We start from the raw sequence: 23,664 nt of genomic DNA on the forward strand, positions 1-23,664 counted from the left end.
CCCCTCGATCGGGCCCACTAGAGTAAGCCCGCCGTAGGCTGGACTTTGGTCCAACACCGCGGTGGGCAACCCTCTAGTTGGGTTCGCCACTGATCGGGTGCCTTATGCGCTCGATACGGCCCGATCGCGAACGTCGGTCTGCGACCGACGCGGACGAGCCTGGGCTTCGCTTCGCGAAACCCACACTCGGCCTCGTCGGTACGCGCACCGACGATCGCCAAACGGCTAGAGTACCTTCTGTACTCGCCACTCTGCCCGGTGAAGCTGGAAAAACAACTCCTCAAGCTACCAGCGCGCGTCCCTTCAAAAAAAAAAAAACGATATGGGCCTTGATAAACAGAATCGTATCTCGCTAAGAACTTCGATGAAGAATCGATGAGATTTGAACAATCGTTAATTTAGGCATCCCTACTACCTCTAATCCATATCTGTGCCTACTACTGTCATACCTGTCAAGTGTCAACAAATGTCAAAATAAATGGTGTTTGTTGCCGAGCGTGGTCTTCTAACCTATAAAATAAACTAAAATAGCACAATTTTTGCTTTATTCCTGAAGTAATTGGATGCTTTGTAATCACACACGTGGGAAGTGACAAACAAAATGGGAAAACGTAAAGGGAAGTGTGTCAAAAAGAATCCGGCTACCAAGGAGGCTTTGGAACCAGAACACCTTGTGAAAGCACCGCACTCGTTCGTAATTCACCGCGGGCAATGCAGCAGGCACCTCATGGATCTGACCAAGGACTTCAGGAAGATTATGGAACCTTTCACAGCTTCGCAATTGAAGGTAAGCATTTAAGTTCGCACATTCACTCGAAGTACGCAGAACTGACGGCCGATGGGGCAGCAAGGTTCTGGAGTGGAGGCCGCGTACCGGAAAACGCAGCGTGGACCGGCGACTTCATAAAGGTAGCAGGAGCCAGAAAGGCGCTGGACGCAGGCCGCTACCAACCGGGCAGTATAGAAAGCATTGGGGGAGGCCTATGTTCAGCAGTGGACGTCCTATGACTGAGATGATGATGATTTAAGTTCAGTAGTAACATCCTATGGTTGAAATGATGACAAAGTTTGAAGTTTTACATTTATCTAATATCGATAATACACTTTTAAACCTTACTCTTAAAATTTGTAGTAGTAAAATTATTTGAGCAAGACATATTTAATTTCAGGAAAGAAAAAATAATACTCTTAAGGACTTCCTCTCGGTGTCGGGATACCTGCATGTGTCCCACATGATACTGTTCACGGAGACAGAGCTAGGAACATACATGAGGCTCGCTCGGCTGCCTCGAGGACCCACACTTACTTTCAGAATACACAGTGTAAGTATTCAAGTTATTTTAAGATGTTTTGATAAGACTGTCAGCATTTTTTTCTAATTAAAGAAAGTAAGTTTTTATCTAGTCCAAAATCCTTATTTTTGGTTTTTCCACTAATCTATCTTGCTTCTGTTAGCTTAAAACAAATGAAGAAAATTCAATTTAAATAATGCAACTTAGGGCTGTTTATTTCATGTAACTAAATTACAGTACAGCTGCTGAATTCTATAAAACTTTGTTATTATTTTCAGTACAGCCTTGCCCGAGATGTGATTTCCTCCCTAAAGAAACAGTACGTAATAATGAAGGCGTTCCAGAATGCACCACTGATTGTGCTCAACAGTTTCTCCGGAGAAGGCATGCACATGAAGCTCATGGCAACCATGTTCCAGAACATGTTTCCCACCATCAACATTACCACTGTAAGGCTTTATTATAAATACATTTAGAATAGAAAATAATATGTATGCACTCAAAATTACTGGTAACAATTTTAATCCAATCATAAATTCCTGTTATGGAATCATATGCACCATTGAAGCCATTTGACAGAATAATAATATTTTAAAACCCAGCCACATAATTTACTTTCTATTATGATGATAATGTTTTTAGGTGACTAGTGCAGCTAGAGAAGTCAAGTTAACAAAGAGTCAACCATTAACCTACAATACTATTTCAGGTAAAACTTAAGAACATCCGTCGCTGTGTGCTCATGAACTACAACCCGTCCACAAAACTCATTGACCTCAGACATTATGTTATCAGAGCTACCCCAGTAGGACTCAACAAGGGAACTAAAAAGGTTAGTAATTTTTTAACTTATTTTATGACATTTTGCAAGTAAAACAGTACAGTTCAAGTGAAACAACACAGTTTGTGTTATCCTATATTGTATCATAATATTGTTATTTTTAAAGATATTATTTTATTCATTTAATTTGATTGCAGATGGTACAAGGGAAGATACCTAATTTAAATAGATGTCGTGATATGTCTGAATTTTTCGATAAGTAAGTAATATGTAATTCCTTAAACAGAAACACCAGTGTTAATGTACTTTTTCTAAATAATATTACAACTATTTCAATTACAGGGCTGGACTTCTATCAGAAAGTGAGTTTGAAGATGACCCAAACTCCCAGGTTGTGTTACCACAGAATTTGGCATCCAGGGGTGCAACAGCAGAATCAAAATCAGCTATCAGACTAGTTGAGCTTGGACCCAGGATATCATTTCAACTAATAAAGGTATTGTATGAAAACTTTTAAGAGTATTCAATAAGTCCAATATTCAAAAATATTGTTGACAATTCTACTAATTTTAGATTGAAGATGGCCTGATGGACGGCGAAGTATTGTTTCACGAATTAATTGAGAAAACGGAAGAAGAGAAATTACTGATAAAGAAGAAAAGAGAAGAAAAAAGGCAAGTATCTCCGAGTAGCATTCTAGTCAGAATACCAAATATATTTCTGAAATTAATAAAGGAAAAAGTATAAATTTTAATTATGTTCGTATTTTTACAGGCGTCTGAAAGAAAAACGCAAGAGCCAACAAGAAGAAAACGTGAAGCGCAAGCAACAGGAAAAAGAGGAGCTGAAACAAAAAGCAACGGAAGGCATCAAGAAGAAGAAGGAAATGACTGAAAGTCAAAGGTATGTTTGTTACATCGGCACCACACGGGTACTGCCAACATTCGTACCAACGTTGGTCGATAATTTAGTGAGGCGTTCAAACGTTGGCTTTCCTGTGCCGCCAAAGCCAACGTGAAGAAAGATGTTCCAACGTTTGGGGGCGCCAATACTATTTTCTAGATCCAAACGTTGGACGATTGCCGTTGTGACTTGGGACCAACGTGTGGAGCCGGACTATATGCGATAATATTAGGCGAGGTTTCCATCAAGGCGGAGCGGAGCGGATAAGTGTCGGGCGGAATATTTTTTCTATAGAATTTGACAACAGCGGCGGCGCGGCGCGGAGCGAATCTGTGCGTAGCGGAGAAGTGAAAAGCCCTCTACCCGCCTTGGTAGAAAGAAACTAGGCCTAACTTGAATTTATGATGTATCTATTTGACACTAACAAAAACGAATGCCATATTTCAGGCTGATGGAATTGGCAGCAGCCGAGTCTCAAAACGCAGACATGGAACAAGACGAAGAGAACGACGCGGACTATTACAGGGAAGAAGTTGGCGCGGAACCAGAAAAAGGTAAAATACCTATTTTAATAATTATTTTACAGTCAATCCTTGCTCTATTGTTTTGCTATGGTTTATCCACAAGCAGACACAGTGAGTGGATAATAACAACCTCATCATCATCAATCATCCACAATAAAAACCTATGATGTAATAAATAAAACTTGCTTCCAGATCTTTTCACTGAAAACAAGAGGAAGCGGAAAGCCGACGACAACTCAGTTCGAGGATTCAAAAAGATGAGGTTAGATAAGAAAATAAAAAAGAAGTTCCATAAAAGCCAAGACACGGGTGATAAAGTCCAAAATCAACACAATAAAAAGGACGGTAGGAATAGAAAATTCCAGGACCAACAAGACGGTAGGAAGAAACCTTTCCACAGGAGACAGGATGATGGTAAAAGGAACAAACAAAATAATCAGAGAGGTGAAAAACCATTCAACAAACAAAAAGTTTTTGGAGGGAAATTCAACAAGAATAAAATGGGCAAAAGCAGGGAAGGCAAAAGTAAAGGGAAAGGCAAAGGTAAAGGTAGGAAGTGATTGATACCTATAAATTTATATTTTAAAATAAAAATAATTTATAATTACAAAACTATTTTATTTAATCAGGTTTTCCTTAAACTAAATACAGTAGAACGCCGATTATCCGAATTAATTGGGACCGGGGTCGATTCGGATAATCGGACATAGACTGATAATAAAGAAAAAGCGTGTTAAAAACGAATTGTCACACATAGAATAAACTTTATTAACTATGTTTACAGTTCTACAATAACGCTGAGTTGAAATAATTTAGACTCCTGCGAGTTCCAACTTGTTACAACAAAACAAAACAAAAATTATTTGGTTTTAATTTTTTATATTACACTTAGGACCGATTCGGATAATTGGCAATTCGGTTAATCGGCGTCCGGATAATCGGCGTTCTACTGTACATTGATTGAATTACATAATCATGTGATTTTATAAGATTTTCAAAATAGAGACAAAATACCAATATGCTCAAGAGTTTAATTTACCACATAGCAAAGTTAATTGACCAAACTTAACTTTCTTTAACCAATTATGGAATTCGTGGTAGATATGTGGTTGCTTCATACAACGTTACATTATTTTGTACATATTTATAAGGCGGAAATGTAATCGGTGAGGATATTATAATTAAACATTAACATACGTTTTAGTTCTGAATGTGATCCTCTTCTAACACCAGGTTCGCCGGTAGGGATGCGCAGTAGCCGATAGGGCTTCCTGCTGAAAATCAGTGTTGGGACATCCTACAAGGTGTCCCAACTAAAACTGAGCGGGCGCCCTGTTAACATGCATTTGTCTTTTTCGTTTTATTTTAACCATTGTATTGTCATAATGTGTGTTAATAAAGTTATTTATTATTATTATTTTTTCAAAAGAATTTTGATCTCGACCGTAGTCGGCAGTAATGAAACAGGTACGGGATTATTATTATTATTATATTAATTAAAAGTTAGTTATCAGAATCAATAAGAAAGATTTTAAATTTACCACAATTCGGAGAATAGACGTAGCTTCGTATTTACCAAGCACATAGTATAGTTTAATGTCACACAATCTCAAGTGACAATAACGCGACAGCCGAGTACCCATTACCTGGGAGTTGTACGTGATTATTCTCAAAACATCTCGGTTTAGATCAAGAAAACAATATCGTCCGCCATCATGACCTGGTTGTCTTGAGTCATCTTGTCGAGCGCGGCGTGTATCTCGCCTTCGGAGAACGTCTCGTGCGCGTACGCCTCGTTGACGTGCGCCGTGATACGGTCCAGGGGCAAGGAGTTGGCGCGCTCGTCCCGGAATAGTTGTTGTAGCGCGGTCTTGAATTGACTCAACCTGGAGTGATTGATAAGATATTACTTACTATTCATAAATGGTATTTATGTATAATCTTATTTCAGCTAATAGTGAATATCTATAATTTTATATCGCCTACGTTATTCTCAGTTTGGCCATAAGGTTGACTGGAGGAGTGCCGAAAGGCATTAAGTCCGCCTTATGTAGTGTTTTACGTGCATATAAGTCATAAATAAAGACATAGAATAACTTTCATTCGCCTTTTAATATACATTCACTCTTCCTCACTTCAGCCTGCCGAGATATGAGATTAAAAAGATATTCCCCCTTATTACAAAAATCATTGAGCGGGGGGAGATCAAACCAAGGTGCTTGCAGTTGGGGCGCCATTTGAAAAAAGGGGGCGCCTTGAAAGGAGACACGATTAACTTGATTTGAAACTCACACGTTAAAAATAAACTAGTAAACGCGTCGACCTTTTTTTTGTTATCTACCTCTAAGAGGGGGCGTCGCCACAGTAAAATTTTGGCCTGGTTAGAAAAAATCGTAGATCTTTGTCTGCTCATACAGTTGTATAATAGGTGCGGTTTTACAAATATAAACTTATACACACCTTTTTTTGTTAGTAATCTCTAACGCTCCCTAGTCACAGTTATCTGGTTCACTCGGTTAGAAAAGTTGAGGGCTATGGTTTTTATACTTAACAGTTGGCACCCCTGGCGATTGACAGGACCTCACTCTACAGTGGCGTCATCTTGATGAGTGCAAATGCGATAGTCCTCCTACCACTTTAGCGCTCACAAGTTGGCGCCACTGTCTTCGCTACTAGCAAGTGACAGGACCTTACTCTACAGTGGCGCTAACTGGTGAGCGCTAAAACGATAGCCCTCATTGGTAGATCCCTGGCCGCTAATAATAGGTGCGGTGCCAACAAAACATGTAGTTACCTATTGGAGTCGATGGTCTTCTGCGAAGCCCTGGTGGAACGCTGCGCGGGCTCGGGCTGCGAGGCGCGCGCGGCTCGCAGCACGGGCTCCGCCTCCTCGTCTGACGAGAACTGGTACGGGTCCTCGCTTGCGCCCGCACCGCCCTGAATTGAACAGTAATTTATACCTTATGGCGTTGAAATAGTTTTTTTTATCTACAACGAGGAAGCTCTTGGCTTGTATCTCACCTGATGGTAAGTGATGATCAGGCCGAAGGTGGAAGCGAGTTTCACTCGGAATCCTCAACCACAGAGGAACTGGCTATCTTACCTCTAACTGCCGGAACACAACAATGCTGTTTAGCATTGTTGTTATGGCGACAGACTTAGGTAAGATGGTGGTAGCTAGCCAGGCGGAATTGGAACAAGCCCTACCACCAACCAAACCGAACAGAAAAATCTGCCCCCACTGAGAATCGAACTCAGGAACTTTGTGTCTGAAGCAAGTGGTCTTACCACTAGACCACAGTTTAAAATTGAATGAGAGAGAAGTTATAATACGTTATAACTAGCGTAGAAACTAAATCTGCTGTCAACTGTACACATCTTGGAGCCTAACATGACGTTTTCTAAGCGCGCCACGTCGACGCGCATTAGTAGCGATACACACAAAAGTTGGACACAATCACGCCGTGTGCACAGGCCCTTACTTCTACTGTTTTATCTAGCCTCTATTGCGCCTTAGATGACTCGATCACATGTTTCTCAGTCATCATCAATGGCGTCTCTCCCACTAAAGGGACTAGACCGGTGTTTTTCAGCCTTTTCCATGACATGAAAAAATATTTTGAGACCGGACCACTAGCTTTTTTTTCATGCCTTTTATAATGTTATAAAAATGGTATAGCAACCGAATATTTCAATCTATACAACATGCATTTGCATAATTAGATTTCGGATACATCTATCTTAATAACTTTACTGTTTTTATTACTGAGGTATATTTTAGGACCTCTCGCGACCACCCAGGGGGTCGCGACCCACAGGTTGAAAAACATTGGACCCACTAGACGAATGGGAAAAATATCTACTTTTCTACCCATGGCAACAAATGAGGTGCAGAAACCCAATTACTGTTAGTGCTTATGAATTAAGCAAGACCCTAGAGTAAAATAGAAATAGTTCTATTAATAAAGTAATCTAAGCCTTGTTTTGCCTGAAATACAGGAATTATAATTCTTAGTTCAGGCACTTGTGTACTTTTACCTATTATAGTTTAATATTAGCCTATTGTTAAAAACTGTCAATAAGTTATTCAATAAAGAATTTATTTATTTATTATCCTTACCGTCCTTCGCGACCTCTTGGCCTTCGGCTGCTCGGCCTGCTCGGCGTCCGAGCCCGCGGCCTCCTCGTCGGACGACGCGCGTCTCTTGCGACGTTTCTCCTTCGTCAGCACCTGGGGAAACCACACAAAGTGTTTGATTCCAGCTTTACTTTACAGTAATATTGTGTTAAGTCGCTTAGGCAAATGTAACTGTTTTGTTACTCATACTGTAACTCAAGATATCATCTGTCTTGATCATCAAATGAATTCATTGCTAAGCGCGCCGTTTGTTCCCGTTGAGTCACCATTTTGTGTAACACTGTTACCCATTGGTAAAAAAAATACCGATTAGTAACACTGTAACTGTAACACTCAATGCCACATCTTTTTTTCCACGGGTGACTATCACCGTGCAGTACTTATGTCTCTCCTGTAATTTGTGTGCGCCTCATTTAACCGTGTGTATTACCCCCGAATTTACTTGTCAATACTCAATCGTTTTATTGCATAACCACATTAGGTCTTACAATTTAAGCAGTTAAACAATGTGGACCCAGTTAGGGCACAGCAACTTTAGGAACTGGCTATAACATGTGCAAACCACAATGTTCCAAACCCATACATACATATTTAGCGCGATCTATGATTCTTCTCACCTTTACCGAACTAACAGGAGTACCGAACTAATTCACTTAATGAATCATAGATGGCACTGCACTACGTCCGTGCCGTGCTGTTTCCACGACCACTTTTTTACACTTTTCCTCGAACCATTGTCTGTTCAACATCTACTGCGTGTAACAATACAAACTTTACCAAATAACGTCTCCTGAGTTTCTCTTCAACACCACTCGTAGTCCCACTTTAGGCCTCAGCCTCGAGTTTAGCGGGCAGCGGGGCGGGAGCGGCGGCTGCGCGGGAGCGGGGCGGGCAACGCAGACCCGTTCTCGCTGCCCGCTAAACTCGAGGCTGAGGCCTAAAAAGCAACAAACCAACCTTCTTGAAGTACGCGAACTGCACGAGCTCGATGGCGGCGTGCGCGTCGTCCTGCGTGACCTGGAAGCTGAGCCGGCACTTGGCGTGCGCCGTGGCCAGCCGGACCAGCGTCACCGGCTGCGTCTGTGAGGACCAACAGACCGACCTTCTTGAAGTAGGCGAACTGCACGAGCTCGATGGCGGCGTGCGCGTCGTCCTGCGTGACCTGGAAGCTGAGCCGGCACTTGGCGTGCGCCGTGGCCAGCCGGACCAGCGTCACCGGCTGCGTCTGTGAGGACCAACAGACCGACCTTCTTGAAGTAGGCGAACTGCACGAGCTCGATGGCGGCGTGCGCGTCGTCCTGCGTGACCTGGAAGCTGAGCCGGCACTTGGCGTGCGCCGTGGCCAGCCGGACCAGCGTCACCGGCTGCGTCTGTGAGGACCAACAGACCGACCTTCTTGAAGTAGGCGAACTGCACGAGCTCGATGGCGGCGTGCGCGTCGTCCTGCGTGACCTGGAAGCTGAGCCGGCACTTGGCGTGCGCCGTGGCCAGCCGGACCAGCGTCACCGGCTGCGTCTGTGAGGACCAACAGACCGACCTTCTTGAAGTAGGCGAACTGCACGAGCTCGATGGCGGCGTGCGCGTCGTCCTGCGTGACCTGGAAGCTGAGCCGGCACTTGGCGTGCGCCGTGGCCAGCCGGACCAGCGTCACCGGCTGCGTCTGTGAGGACCAACAGACCGACCTTCTTGAAGTAGGCGAACTGCACGAGCTCGATGGCGGCGTGCGCGTCGTCCTGCGTGACCTGGAAGCTGAGCCGGCACTTGGCGTGCGCCGTGGCCAGCCGGACCAGCGTCACCGGCTGCGTCTGTGAGGACCAACAGACCAACCTTCTTGAAGTAGGCGAACTGCACGAGCTCGATGGCGGCGTGCGCGTCGTCCTGCGTGACCTGGAAGCTGAGCCGGCACTTGGCGTGCGCCGTGGCCAGCCGGACCAGCGTCACCGGCTGCGTCTGTGAGGACCAACAGACCGACCTTCTTGAAGTAGGCGAACTGCACGAGCTCGATGGCGGCGTGCGCGTCGTCCTGCGTGACCTGGAAGCTGAGCCGGCACTTGGCGTGCGCCGTGGCCAGCCGGATCAGCGTCTCCAGCGTGCGCGCCGTCACCGGCTGCGTCTGTAAAGAAACGGTCGCACGTCAGTCAGTAGTTTGAGCGGGAAACGACTCTATGGGACTATTGTCGGCCGTTTGGTGTAGTGGTTCGAAACGGACTACTATTCCAGTGGTTGCGGGTTCGATTCCCGTACAGTACAAACATTTGTGTGCATGAACATATTTGTTTGTATTAGACTGGATGTTTTCTATGTATAATATGTATTTACAAAAAAAAAGTATTTAAGTATGTATATCCGTTGTCTAGTACCCATAGTACAAGTTTGAGACTAGAAGCGTAGTGTAAAATGTCCAATGATATTTATTTATTTATTCCCACCTCTCATTCCCACCACTGCAACTCTTGTAGCCAGGATCCACAGCTTGACCGCCAATAAAAACCCAACCAGTGAAGGTCAAGTTTGTCCCGGGGGAAAGTTAAACTGTCATTGGACCCGCAACGAAATTAATCAGAAGAACATAGGGAAACGACTGTAGCTGAATTCATAGCACGCAGAATTGAGAGCAGCGTGGGACATCCACAAGATGACAAGGTGGAATAACAACCTCATAAAGATAGCAAAGACACTTGATTCAGGCCGCTACGCCTATGGTCAGCAGTGGTCATCCTGTGGTTGAAAATCACAATCATCATCTTTTTAGCCACAGGACATACACTGCTGAGCTGAACATAGGCTTCCCCTAATTTTTCCCTTCCGGCTCGTGGTCGCCATTCGAGAACTTTTCTGCCCCAGCGGCCATCAGTTCTATGAGCTATGTCCCGCTCACTGCCACTGGATTTTAGCAATTCCGACGACCTCATAAAGGTAGCGGGAAGACGCTGGATGCAGACCGCAACCAACCGGCCATTGTGGAAATCATTGGGGGAGGCCTATGTTCAGCAGTGACGGTCTATGGCTGAAAATGATGATGATGATGTTAGTCACTTTGGTTATTTATTTATTTATTTTATTCGGAAAACTAACAGCAATACAATACAAATAATGGGACCTTAAATTATTCTACGATTTCGTCATTTCTGATTCGATCACGTAGGAAAACTCCGAGCATAGCACACTCCATCGCATTTTGGGTGACCTTGAACCTTTTTACGAGGCCCATAGTAAGCGACGACGTCTCAGATCCATCCAGATCAACTTCCTGCTTACCCTGGCCACGTCGCTGTCCATGGTGTCCTGGCTGCGCAGACGCGCGTACTCGTCGGCGATGGCGTCGCTGGCGTCGCTCGTGAGCTTGGGCTTCATGAGGCGCGCGATGTGGATGTACTTGCTGCTGAGGATCTGTTCCTTGCTGCGTGTCCCGTGGAGCAGAGGGTCCTGTCTGTATATGAACCAGCTCCCTTACCCTGGCCCTGCCCTTATATGGGTGTGAAACGTGGAAGGTCACCAAGGTTATCTTGCACCAGCTGCAGGTCTTCATCAACCGCTGCCTTCGCCGAATTCTCGGCATATACTGGCCCGAGAAAATCTCCAACGTCGAGCTATTGGAACGCTGCCACGAGATTCCGATCGACCAGCAGATCAAGCGCCGCAAGTGGAACTGGATTGGCCACACTCTCCGAAGGGACCCCGATCACATCCCTAAGCAGGCTCTGGATTGGAATCCCCAAGGAAAACGCAAACGTGGTCGACCCAGGCAAACTTGGCGGCGCACTGTAGCGGACGAGGCGAAGAAGATCGGCAAGACCTGGAGCGAGATCAAGCGAGAAGCTCAAGACCGAACGAGATGGAGGACTGTTGTGGACGCCCTCTGCCCCATCTAGGGGACATAGGACCATAAGTCAAGTAAGTCAAGTCCCTTACCCTGGCCACGTCGCTGTCCATGGTGTCCTGGCTGCGCAGACGCGCGTACTCGTCAGCGATGACGTCACTCGCGTCGCTCGTGAGCTTGGGCTTCATGAGGCGCGCGATGTGGATGTACTTCCGCATGAACTTGCTGCTGAGGATCTGGTCTTTCTTGCTGCGGGTGTTCCCGTGGAGTAGAGGGTCGTATTTCTCGTATATCGACTCGCGAGACTCCTGAAATTATAGTTATTAAAATATTAATGCCCGTTTTCACCATCAATCCCTAATTTTTAAGTGACCGCTATGAAAACAAAATTCTTATGTGTTACCATAGGGGTCACTTAAAACTTAGGGATGGATGGTGAAAACGGGCATAAGAGTCGCATCTCGAAATATTTTGGGTTCAACCAATGTCTAAGTAGCTCGGACGGTGACAAAAGGCGCCCGGCAAGCGAAAGATCGTGGGTTCGAGACCTTAGGCAAGTTTTATAATCCTGAAATTATGTGAAACAAAACTACATAATGATATATGAAAAACCGTTACAGATGGATTTCGAAGCACTCTGTGGCTTGCTAGGCGACTGCTTTTACAACTTAGGCGTTCGCATAACAACGAATTTGAATTTTTGGGTACCACTATTGAGAATGTAACATTATCTTACATCAACTTCTTCAGTGTCGGGGTTTTCTGTTGACAACATCTCCACTGAAGAACCCATGGGTAGAACTTCGCCATCTTGCTCCTTAGGGTTTCTGCAAAAACGATATGGAAGAAGAATTAGCCATGCAAAGATCTCTATTGTATTGATGGTAGGGTAGAAAGCTTATTTTAAGTCCACCTGGCTAGCTACCACCATCTTACCAAGTATTTCGTCATTGTTGTATGTTAACAGCATTATGTTTACGATAGCCAGCCTCTGCGGTTGAAGATTTCAAGTAAAGCTCGCTAACTTTCCATCAGGCGAGATGCATCCAAGAAAAGCAAGAACAAAAAAATAAATTACAGCATTATAGAGCAGCTACACTATGTGGAAAGTTGTTCGAATCAGATAGTGTAAACACGCAGTTCAGTTCGTTTTGCCGTGCGTCACCCATACTTCGATGTTTCTCTTCGATCAACTTCGTGCATAGTGTAACTGCGCCTTCAGTGAAACCAATATATTACCTGTATCTGTGCATCCTGAGCACGTGTTCGGAGATCATGTTGTCGTGGTCGGCGTCGGCGATGTCCAGCATCACGAACAGCAGGTCGAAACGCGACAGCAAAGAGTCTTGGAGCCCGATGTTCTCCATCGGCGTCTTGTACTGGTCGTACTGAGGGATGATGAAGGTGATTAAGAATTACACTCTAAAAAATCAATCAATACACTTGAGGTGTTGCTAATAATGGAGCGAAATTAACTGAGAGATGTGTGTGTATAATGGAGAAGAACGAGAGAGCTGCCACACGGGTGTTGACGTTGCGTTGCGGTGTCGCAGCGACATCTCTCTTAGGCACAGACGGTGAAACGCAACTGCAACGAAACTGCAACTTTCTGATGATTCTTATGAATGAAACTGAAAGTTTCAAACTGGTTGCGTCATGTGTGGTCTCTCAACGGACGCTGTGGCAGAAACTTAGATGCAACTCAAAAGTAACTAGCAGTTGCAGTTTCGTTGCAGTTGCGTTTCACCGTCTGTTCTGGGCCTTAGTGATACGCATAGGGTTATGACCTGTTGCGATCAATAACTTTTCGTAAACTCTCAAAACATAGTTTTTTCATAGAATTATTCGTATGTAGCATCCATCCAGCCACGTGCCGGAAAGTGCAGCGTAGGTCGTCCACCCACAAGGTGGACCGAGGACCTCATAAAGGTAGCAGGAAGACGCTGGATGCAGGCCGCTACCGACCGGTCATTATGGAAATCATTTGGGGAGGCCTATGTTCAGCAGTGGACGTCTTGGCTAAAATGATAATGATGAGTATCCATCTGACATCACTCGTCGGTTTATTATTATTATTGTGGCGTGACAAGGCCTTGGCGATGGTGACGCGGCCCGTTCTAAATCTCCACCAGCAGCGTAACTATACCACCTGAGGTCTATGCAAATACAGCATGGGGCCTTTGGCGTATTTAGGGTTATTTTGCAGGGGGGGCACGGGGACCATTACGATGGGCGGGGGTCCTGGGCCAGGGCCCCTTCAGGTTGGGGGCCCGTGGCATTTTGCCAGCCCTGTCACCCTATAGTTACGTCTCTGCACTCACTCACTTGGCGATGGTGACGTGGCCCGCTTTATGTAACACTGCACCAGAGTAAATACAAATGAGTAGATCATCTTCATAGAAACGCACGGGCGCGGTTTGTATGTGAGCGCGCCAACACGTATGCGGCGCGCACGCACACCAACAACATTCGGCGCAACCACGACTGGCTCCCCGCTAATCCCCGCTAAATTTTGTCAGTGTGCGTGCGCGCTGCATACGTATAGGCGCGCTCACATACAAACCGCGCCCGTGCGTTGAGATGACCTACTCATTAGTATTTAGGCCGTTTGTAGACATCCATTTTTTCACCAAAAAAATACAAAAAAATACAAAATATTTTATTTCATTACAAAAGTACATTAAATAACATACAGGGTTTGGAGTTTCCTTTTAAGCATACAGTTGCTTGTGTTAGGAAACACCGCTCTTGTGTTAACAATATTTAAGTAGAACTTATTCAAATCTCTATTGTACCGCGTGTCAGTGTGTGTGTGTGTGTGTGTGTACGTGTGTAAGTGTGTGTGTGTGTGTGTGCGCGCGCGTGTGTGCGTGTGTGTGTGAATACTATGTATAAGGTTTGACTAGGTTTTCGATATCGTCATAGTTTTTGGTCTTAAGCCACTCTGTGATTCTGTTTTTACACTCATGGATAGTCAACGGATAAATATTTAATTCATTGTTAAGGACATTATAAATAGAGGATGACAGTCTACCGTATTGACGTTTAGCAAAAGTAGTTTTGACCATAGCTGTAGGAACAACATTTTTCTTTCTTCTGCTATCAGTATTTATAAGTTTGATGTCGTAGGGAAAGTATTTGTGTATTTTTAAGGCAATCAGGAGCACATAAAGCTTACGTACACTAAGGAGGCCCGACGTCAGGAAGAGCATATCAGTAGGAAACCTGTAGGGTTTGAAGTACATAACTTTCACCAGCGATCTTTGAGCTCTTTCAAGTTCCAAAAATTTCATTTTAGATGCACCTCCCCAGATCGGCAGACAATAACCTAAAACCGATTGGGCTAATGAAATATATACTTGGTTTAATAATTCCTTATTTGCAATATGACGTAATATCTTGAAAGTCCAAATTAATTTTCTAATTCTATTTAAGATCAATTCAATGTGAACATGCCAGGATAATCTTTGATCAAATATTATTCCTAAATATTTAGTATGCTCAACTTTCTCCAGGTCAACGCACGAGCAGTCAGAATCCGAAAAGTTTTTGCAATTATGAATTTTTATTTTGAAATCGGCAGCAGGTTGAGAACGATCATAAATGGAGAAACAGATATAGTGCGTTTTTGCAGTATTTAACGTTAAGAGGTTATCCTCGAGCCAATGCGATACCACTGCCAAGCCATTCTCAGCAGAAATTCGAGTACATTCCCAAGTTTTCCCAGTAAAAAGAAGAGCAGTGTCATCTGCGTACGTAAAAACACGTCCATTGGTCAAAGTCAAATTACTGAGTTGGTTAATGTAGACAAGAAACAATGTCGGGCCCAGGACACTGCCCTGAGGTACCCCATAGGTTATATTTTCATCGTCGCTAATATGATTTCCTATCTTAACTCTCTGTTTTCGCTCCGACAAGTAGTCCTTAAATAACCGCAGCGGGAGGCCTCGAACACCAATGCTCTGTAGTTTTTCTAGAAGAATAGGCACAGAGACTGTGTCGAAGGCCTTTTTCAGGTCTAAGAAGACTACTAGACATTTGTTACCACTGTCCACTGCTTCTGTCACGGAAGAAGCTAGTGACATGATAGCATCTTCTGTAGAAATGCCTTGGCGAAAACCGAACTGTTGTGCTGATATTAATTCAAATTTATTTAGATAGCTTACGAGTCTGGAGTTTAAAATTTTTTCAAGAATTTTGGAAATGGAAGGTAAAACAGAGATTGGCCTAAAGTTGGATACATCGGTTTTATCGCCACTTTTGTATACAGCAGTTATAAGGGCCTTTTTAAGAGAGAATGGAAATATGCCCTGTTCAAAACATAGATTTATTAAGTGAGCCAAAATAGGAACGATTTGAGCGTGAGCGGCCTTAAGGAAAAGAGTCGGTATGTGATCCCATCCAGGCGCACTGCTAGATTTCAAATTCATTAAGGTAGTATGAACTTCCTCAAGATCCGTGTCATGAAGCGCAAACGATGATATTGACAAGTTTTGTTGCTTAAGGCGTTCAAAAGTTTTGGAGTCCGTCACATTGATTTTTTCAGCTAATGATTTACCCACGGAAGCAAAATAATGATTTACCCTATTAACGGAGTCTTCAGAAGTCAAGCCTAGGTCTAAAAGACCAGTACTGTCAATTTTCTTTGGCTTCCGCTGTGTTATACAATTGATAGCATTCCAAATTTTTTTAGGATCTTTGTGAGCTTTTAGTAACTGTTCTCTATCATATTTTCGTTTTTGTTGTCTAATAAGGTTGTTGCAATAATTTCGATAACGTTTAAAAGTGATTTTTAACACCTCGTTGTATGGGTCAGACTTAAGTTTTTTTTGTAAAGCATTACGATTCAAGATACAACGATGTAATCCTGTTGTCATCCAGGGTTTCATTATTCTTAATTTAGAAGGAATTGTACTAGTCACAGTGTTATTAGCTAAACATTGTTGTAGTACAATTATAAGAGAATCTACTAAAGTATTAGGGTTGTTTAAATGCAGTAACTGTGTTATGTTGCTTTCATTTAGTTGAAGTAGTGCCTTTTCCATATTTAGGGTAGTTTTAGTCTTAGTGTTTGTATTTTCATGAGGACGGTTAGACAACTTTAGGAAAACCATGTTATGGTCAGTAATGGTAGTGTCTAGAACGGCTATTACAGCTGACTTTTTATTTGACTTTAATTTTATCATAAAGTGATCCAGACAACTATTACCTCTAGTAGGCAGTAAATGACCAGTCATTATTCCATGAGTTGCCAACATATTTAAATAATTTAGTCTGTTTGTTTTTTCATATTGTGGTGCATCCTGTCTGTAGGCCAGATTAATGTTGATATCGCCTGTGATTATAATATTGTAATTAGATGGGATAGTGTTAAGATGTTGGTTGAGAGACTCGATGAAATCATCAGTATTAGTATTAGAGGGTGATCTGTAGATGCCGATCACAATTATATCAGGAATAACCCTAATTTGCAAACAGGACGCATGTTTAAGCATTATTTCACTTACTTTTACATTGTGTGTTTTTTTAATATATGCCACTACACCATCCGCTTTATTGAGATGTTTACTAGTTTGGTAAGCATCGTAACTATTAATTTGAGGTATATTCTTGTCTCTATTTATTCTACATTCACTGAGAACGATCAGATCAATGTGGCATTTCAAATTGGCTAGGTTTAACGTGAGGTCATCAAGGTTGCTATATATGCTCCGGATATTTTGAGTAATAATTGTAAAATCTGAGTTACTTATTTTAATTTGTTTAACGAAATCAGTTACCGAGTAATCAAAAACCTGGGCTACTTCAGTATTGTCTATTTCTTTTAATGTGTTGGCTAAATTATTCATTTTTACATAAATGATAAGGATAGACATCAGTTCTGGTTCGGGTTACATGAAATGTGTGGTGTACGAATACACACGTATGTTGAAACAAAGTAAGAGTGAGTGCGAGTGATATATTATGATGAGATGGGTTTTTGTGTGATGATGAGTGTGAATTTAGTGTAGAGTATAAAATAAATTGTTTATGTGTAGTAATGTGTATATGTATGTGGCTTATAGTATAAAACGTTGAACATAGAGATGTGTAATTACGATTTTGTACTTTTAATAATACTGTAGTAGTTAGAATAAAACATTTAACAAGAAGCAGGTATAGAGGCTCGGCTAGTCATGACAGTTGCAGGAGATTATGTATCTGTGCCTCGGATTTGATCGCGATAATAGGCGAGTTTTCGTCTTTTCTGACGTATACTCTACCGTAAGCCGTCCAGCAAAACCTGTAGTTTTTGGATTTCACCAAGTCTCGTGCAAGAAAATGCAATCGGGCTCCTTTACCTGTCAACTGCTCCGATACATATATAGGGCTATACTCTTCTTTCTGTAATCCGAGGTGCTTCGCGCAAAGTTTTTCCTTGTGCCTGTTATTGAAGGTTTTTGTCATTTTTAAGAAGTCTGTTTTAATTAGTGTGGATGCTAATTCTACCACAATCGTACCGTTATTCACTTTACTCCGCCTGTTTTGCACTCTATATATGTCACGGATATCTCTGGACTCTATTTTGCAGTCTATAGCTTTAGATAAACAGACTGTCATTTGGATTAAATCGTCTTTAGACTCCATGGACGGACGGAGGACTGTCAAAAAACGGATATCCTTTGTTTGCTGTCAATTTTCTCGCCGGACCTATGTCCGATGCATGTGCACACGTTCATTAATAAACCATACGCCACCGCTAAATCCGGTGAAAAAATCGGGCCGTTGTCCGGTCAAAAAAACGGATGTTTACAAGCGGCCTTACTCTGACTGTAACTGTCGATGGTGACGCGGCCCGCTCTATGTAACATGCACTCACCCGGCCGTACACGGGGTTGGCGGCGGCCAGCACGCTGCAGCGCGCGTTGAGCGTGGCGTGCACGCCGGCCTTGGCGATGGTGACGCGGCTCGCTCTATGTAACATGCACTCACCCGGCCGTACACGGGGTTGGCGGCGGCCAGCACGCTGCAGCGCGCGTTGAGCGTGGCGTGCACGCCGGCCTTGGCGATGGTGACGCGGCCCTGCTCCATGACCTCGTGGATGGCGGTGCGGTCGATGTCCGACATCTTGTCGAACTCGTCGATGCACACCACGCCGCGGTCGGCCAGCACCATCGCGCCGGCTTCCAGCCTGGGAACATATTTATTGTGTTAATCTAAGCGTCCACAAGGTGGACCGACGACCTGATAAAGATAGCAGGAAGGCGCTGGATGCAGGCCGCTACCAACCGTGCTATGGCTGAAATGATAGTGATGAATCTAAGCGTTAGCTGGCAATATCGCGCGTCTTTGCCGAACATTGTGAGCGCTATTTGTTGCTATGGCAGCCTTATTACTTTGGAACACTACAAATACAGAAACAAAGATACAGTACTGCTACCTACCTAGAACCGCTGGCTTCTTAGCCTCTTTACACACTGCATCGCACCACACCGCGACGTGTGTAGGTAAGGTGTCCTACTAAATCCTAGTGTGATTAATGCGCGGCGACGGCGACAACGCGCGGTGTCGTGTGTAAACAGCCTTACCGACATACGGCATATGCTGAGTGGGGACCTATGGGATGGGCATCGCTGTGCGACAGGGCGGCACTGCTCAGTTCACTTTCTCTTCCATTGTATGTTTTATGTGTTACCTCTGTCTTGTTTGCTTTTTTTTATTTACCTCTTTTGTCTTTTCAACCGACTTCAAAAAAGGAGGAGGTTCTCAATTCGACCCGTATGTTTTTTTTTTTCTATGTTTGTTACGCGATAACTCCGCCAATTATTAACAGATTTGAACAAATCTTTTTTCGGCGTATAAATAATACCTCAAGGGTGGTCCCATTTAAATTTAATAATAGAAAAAACAACCCCCAAGGGTGGAAATTGGGGATGAACTTTTTTATACGCAATATCTCCGCCGATTATAAATCAATTTAAACGATTATTTTTTTGTTGAATAGGTATTATCAAAAGGGTGGTTTCATGCGAATTTGAAGAAAATATTTCACCCCCAAGGGTGGAAAATTGGGGATGAACTTTTGTATACGCAATATTTTTAATTTTTAATTTTTTTTTGTGTTCACGCATTTGAAGTCGGTTTTATTTTTTTTTAAAGTTAATTATGTGATGTCCATGGCAATAAATGTTTCTTTCTTTCTTTTCTTTCCTTACCGGCGGTCCCCGGTCTCCGGGTCGGTGGTGACGGCGGCGGTGAGCCCCACGCCCGAGGAGCCGCGCCCGGTGGTGGTGATGGCTCGCGGCGCCGTCTGCAGCACGTAGCGGAGCAGCTGCGACCTGGAGCCTGCTGGGTGCTCACCGGCGGTCCCCGGTCTCCGGGTCGGTGGTGACGGCGGCGGTGAGCCCCACGCCCGAGGAGCCGCGCCCGGTGGTGGTGATGGCTCGCGGCGCCGTCTGCAGCACGTAGCGGAGCAGCTGCGACCTGGAGCCTGCTGGGTGCTCACCGGCGGTCCCCGGTCTCCGGGTCGGTGGTGACGGCGGCGGTGAGCCCCACGCCCGAGGAGCCGCGCCCGGTGGTGGTGATGGCTCGCGGCGCCGTCTGCAGCACGTAGCGGAGCAGCTGCGACCTGGAGCCTGCTGGGTGCTCACCGGCGGTCCCCGGTCTCCGGGTCGGTGGTGACGGCGGCGGTGAGCCCCACGCCCGAGGAGCCGCGCCCGGTGGTGGTGATGGCTCGCGGCGCCGTCTGCAGCACGTAGCGGAGTAATTGCGACTTGGCCACGGACGGGTCGCCGATGAGAAGCACGTTGATGTCACTATAGAGATACAGACGACACATCAACATAAACGCTGTCCACTGTGGCATATAATGTCGGCCGTTTGGTGTAGCGGTTCGAAACGGACTACTATTCCGGAGGTTCGATTCCCGCACAGTACAAACATTTGTGTCATTTGTTGTACATATTTGTTTGTATTGGACTGGGTGTTTTCTATGTATAATAAGTATGTATTTACAAAAAAAAAAGTATTTAAGTATGTTTATATCCGTTGTCTAGTACCCATAGTACAAGCTTTGCTTAGTTTGGGACTAGAAGCGCAGTGTAAAATGTCTGGATATTTATTAAAAAAATAAAAAAAATGTGGTTGTCACACCTGACCAAGACCACTCTTGCAAGAGTGTAGCGACGAAGAAGAAGAATATTATTATGTGGTTACTGTACCATTTTGTAACTACAGTTGATAATGGATCAAATAAACCCTAAGAGTGGGCGCACACCGTTGATTTTTAGTTGGCCGATAGTTGTGCCCGATTTTAATTTGTATGAAGAATCGGTCAAATCGAATTGGCGTAGTGTGCGCACTCCCATACATGCCCATACTGATCAACTGCCCGACTAAACTATCGGCCGACGAAAAATCAAACGGTGTGCGCCTACTCTAAAATTAATTGCAAACATAAACCATACTCTGGCTTTACTTCATACAAAAAGAGTTTTAAAAAGTACATAAAATATTTCTTTTTCCATTCTTATTTTGACTTTAACAAATATGTCAAAAATCTTTCAAACTCCATACAAAAAGCACCAGTTATTGTTAAAGTTACGGTCAAAGTAAGTTGACAACTCTTACCCTCTGAGTCTAGTGCCATTAGGCAGTATCTTCTCCATGCCGCCCAGCAGCAGACACAGTATAGCCTTCTTGATGTACTCATGCCCGTGTATGGACGGTGCCAGCGACTTGCTCAGCAACTCGAACATGTCCACGGTGGCTCTCTTGGCCAGACGCTTGCACAGCTTGATGTCTTCCAACGTGACGTTCAAGTTCATGTCTTTGTTTATTTGGGTTATGTTGTTGGCTATGAGGATGGTTCTGTAAAGTATTTGCAAGATTATTTACTGTGTACCTTAATTATCAAATCCAGTGAGTTTTTTTATAGAATAGAAAATATTTATTTGTCTCAAAACAGGTTACAATTTATGTCAGAGTGTATAGTCCGGTCGCCGAGCACGTAGAATTTCGTCCAATGACCCCAAACTACCCATATTTGTCGCTCGCGCGTAATTATATTGCTGTCGCGTCTGTGCGACGGGCGGCCGCAGTGAGTGTGCGAGCGCAACAGGAATATAATTACGCGCGAGCAATAAGGATGGGTAGCTTGGGGTCATTGGACGAAATTCTACGTGCTCGGCGACCGGACTTTAGTATTACAGTGTGTTGTACACTGTGCTATAGCCATGATATGAAGTGTCTTTGACTAAGTATAATAATATAAATTAGACTTTGAAAATTTATTTGTTTATCTATTCAAAAGTTTTAGATGAAATTAAGAGCATTGGTTAAAGGTTATCTACCTACCTGAAAGTGCCAGCAGTGAAACTGCCTTGTTTAGAGGGTAGACACCTGTAGTTCCCAACGACCTGCACCCTGTCTCCGGGCTTGCACTTATCCACCAGATCGTCGTCGCAGACCACGTCCACACTCCGCGGCAGCTGGCCCGCAGGTGCCCTCTCCGGCATCTCCTGGACTGTGAGTGTCTGGTGGTCTTTGTACCGGGACAAACCATATTCAGTTTCCAGGGGATTTCCTTCATCATCCTAAAATTATGATTGAAAATCTAGGTGAGTATAGAGGATAGCTTTCCGCCCGCGGCTTCGTGCGCGTGGACTACATTATCTACATATTTTACGGAACCCTATTTTTTTTCCAAAATAAAATATAGCCTATGTTACTCGTAGATAATGTAGATTTCGAATGGTGAAAGAATTTTTAAAAACGGTCCAGTAGTTTTTGAGCCCAATCATTACAACCAAACAAATAAACAAAGTTTTCCTCTTTATAATATTAGTGTAGATGAACAATAAATGTCAAGACATTATAGCAAGTAGTAGCAGTAATAGTAAACCTGATTGACAATGTGCTACAAAAAATCTAGCCTTATTATGACATAGCTTTGGCTTTTGGTTATACTAAACCCCCTTACTAATAAAACTTACACGCTCGTTGAACAGTGGTTTAAAGTGACGTTTAGTATGGAAATGTCATTTTAAAACAGTGTTCAACAACTGTGTAAAGGGTAAAGTCTTGTTTTTTTGACTTTTTTTTTTTACCTTTGTAGGATACACAGCTGAAGTAGGGAAAGCTTCAAAAGATGTCAAGTCGGTGTACTTCCGTTCCATAACCTTCTTTGTAGCAGGGCAGTAATGTACACTGCGCACTACCTTGGGCCGCACCAGTGACACCCTGGTTACTATACCTTCCACACATATTAGGTTGCCCAAGTACCTAAAAGTTAGAGGAATACACTTAGGTAATTAGAATGAAATACGTAGTGTGGGAGTGTGAAACGGAACGCAAGGGAGTGAGTGAGAGGGAATGAATGAGAGTAAGAAAGACGCGATTTTGAGAACAAGACAATAAGTATGAAGACGGTTGACTTTCCTTTTTTTTGTGGTTATATCCCAGAAAAATGACAAATAAAGCTGAAGAAATACAACTGCATTTAAATTTCTACAGCTTCTAAGGGACTTTATCTGTAACTTTTAAACAATAATACGAATGACAACTCACCTCGACGTTAAACTTCTTGGCGTTACATGTTTGTTTCCAAAGCTTCCAGAGAAGGCAACAAAAAACTCTTCTTGGACTTTAGCATATGTAGGATCAATTGAAGACACGTATTCTTTCAGAGCACGCTGGAACGCTATCTGTTCTTCAAAAGCATTCTCAAGCAAATTCTTAGCTCTTTGTGGATTCTTTCTCCTGAGATCGTTCACATTTACAACTAATCGTTTAGACTTATCCGCTATCATTTGCTTAACTAACTCCATATAAATTCCTTGGTCTTCCTACAAAGGAAAATATTGGTATTAACATTTTACACAGTGAGGTCAGAGGTGAGGTTAGCTTTCGCTTGAAACTTACTTCATCGTCTAAAAACTCCAAATAATCTCTTTGCAAATCTCTCAGACGTTGATCAAAATCTCCGTCTTCCATATTTATATAATATTACTACAAAAAACAACAGAAATTTAAACAGAAACACAACAAAAACCACACAACAACAATAAACGAAAATTAACTTTTTGACAGATTTAGCAGATTGACGAATTTGGCGCGAAACATATTTTTTTAAACATACGCCTAGTTTTAGAACAAAGTCATTTGGCCACGTTACCCAAGCCAAAAGTCAACCCCATTGATCGTTAAAATAGTATCAGTGACAGTGA

At 43.5% G+C, this 23,664-nt stretch overlaps 2 protein-coding genes across 2 annotated transcripts; one reads left to right on the top strand and one right to left on the bottom strand.

Annotated features, from left to right (window-relative positions):
* Positions 1–462: 462 nt before the first annotated feature.
* On the top strand, positions 463–4,112 carry LOC135077016 (protein Peter pan). Its single transcript, XM_063971608.1, has 10 exons — positions 463–787; positions 1,170–1,322; positions 1,571–1,741; positions 2,002–2,124; positions 2,271–2,332; positions 2,416–2,569; positions 2,647–2,747; positions 2,848–2,976; positions 3,424–3,530; positions 3,693–4,112. The coding sequence occupies exons 1-10, from the start codon at positions 602–604 to the stop codon at positions 4,058–4,060; spliced, it is 1,554 nt and encodes a 517-aa protein (XP_063827678.1). The 5' UTR covers positions 463–601; the 3' UTR covers positions 4,061–4,112.
* Positions 4,113–4,213: 101 nt separating this feature from the next.
* Positions 4,214–23,571, bottom strand: LOC135077019 (DNA replication licensing factor Mcm3). The gene is made up of 14 exons (XM_063971612.1): positions 23,360–23,571; positions 23,006–23,283; positions 22,546–22,720; positions 21,794–22,032; positions 21,068–21,307; positions 20,089–20,253; positions 18,431–18,629; positions 12,698–12,846; positions 12,195–12,285; positions 11,551–11,766; positions 9,611–9,751; positions 7,621–7,680; positions 6,295–6,437; positions 4,214–5,386 (listed from the first exon to the last, which is right to left on the bottom strand). The coding sequence occupies exons 1-14, from the start codon at positions 23,429–23,431 to the stop codon at positions 5,185–5,187; spliced, it is 2,370 nt and encodes a 789-aa protein (XP_063827682.1). The 5' UTR covers positions 23,432–23,571; the 3' UTR covers positions 4,214–5,184.
* Positions 23,572–23,664: the final 93 nt, after the last annotated feature.

Source organism: Ostrinia nubilalis, chromosome 12 (genome assembly GCF_963855985.1).
Source record: "Ostrinia nubilalis chromosome 12, ilOstNubi1.1, whole genome shotgun sequence".
NCBI classification, from domain to species: domain Eukaryota; kingdom Metazoa; phylum Arthropoda; class Insecta; order Lepidoptera; family Crambidae; genus Ostrinia; species Ostrinia nubilalis.

Bases quoted from the DNA above. Each gene is read 5' to 3' on its own strand.
- LOC135077019 (XM_063971612.1), bottom strand. From the start codon at position 23,431: ATGGAAGACGGAGATTTTGATCAACGTCTGAGAGATTTGCAAAGAGAT. The intron at 18,630-20,088 runs GTGAGCACCCAG...ATATGTTCCCAG, and splicing joins CCGGAGACCGGGGACCGCCG to GCTGGAAGCCGGCGCGATGG. The intron at 9,752-11,550 runs GTAAGGGACTTG...GTTTCTTTACAG, and splicing joins TGGACAGCGACGTGGCCAGG to ACGCAGCCGGTGACGGCGCG.
- LOC135077016 (XM_063971608.1), top strand. From the start codon at position 602: ATGGGAAAACGTAAAGGGAAGTGTGTCAAAAAGAATCCGGCTACCAAG. The intron at 2,125-2,270 runs GTTAGTAATTTT...ATTTGATTGCAG, and splicing joins TCAACAAGGGAACTAAAAAG to ATGGTACAAGGGAAGATACC. The intron at 2,570-2,646 runs GTATTGTATGAA...TACTAATTTTAG, and splicing joins TATCATTTCAACTAATAAAG to ATTGAAGATGGCCTGATGGA.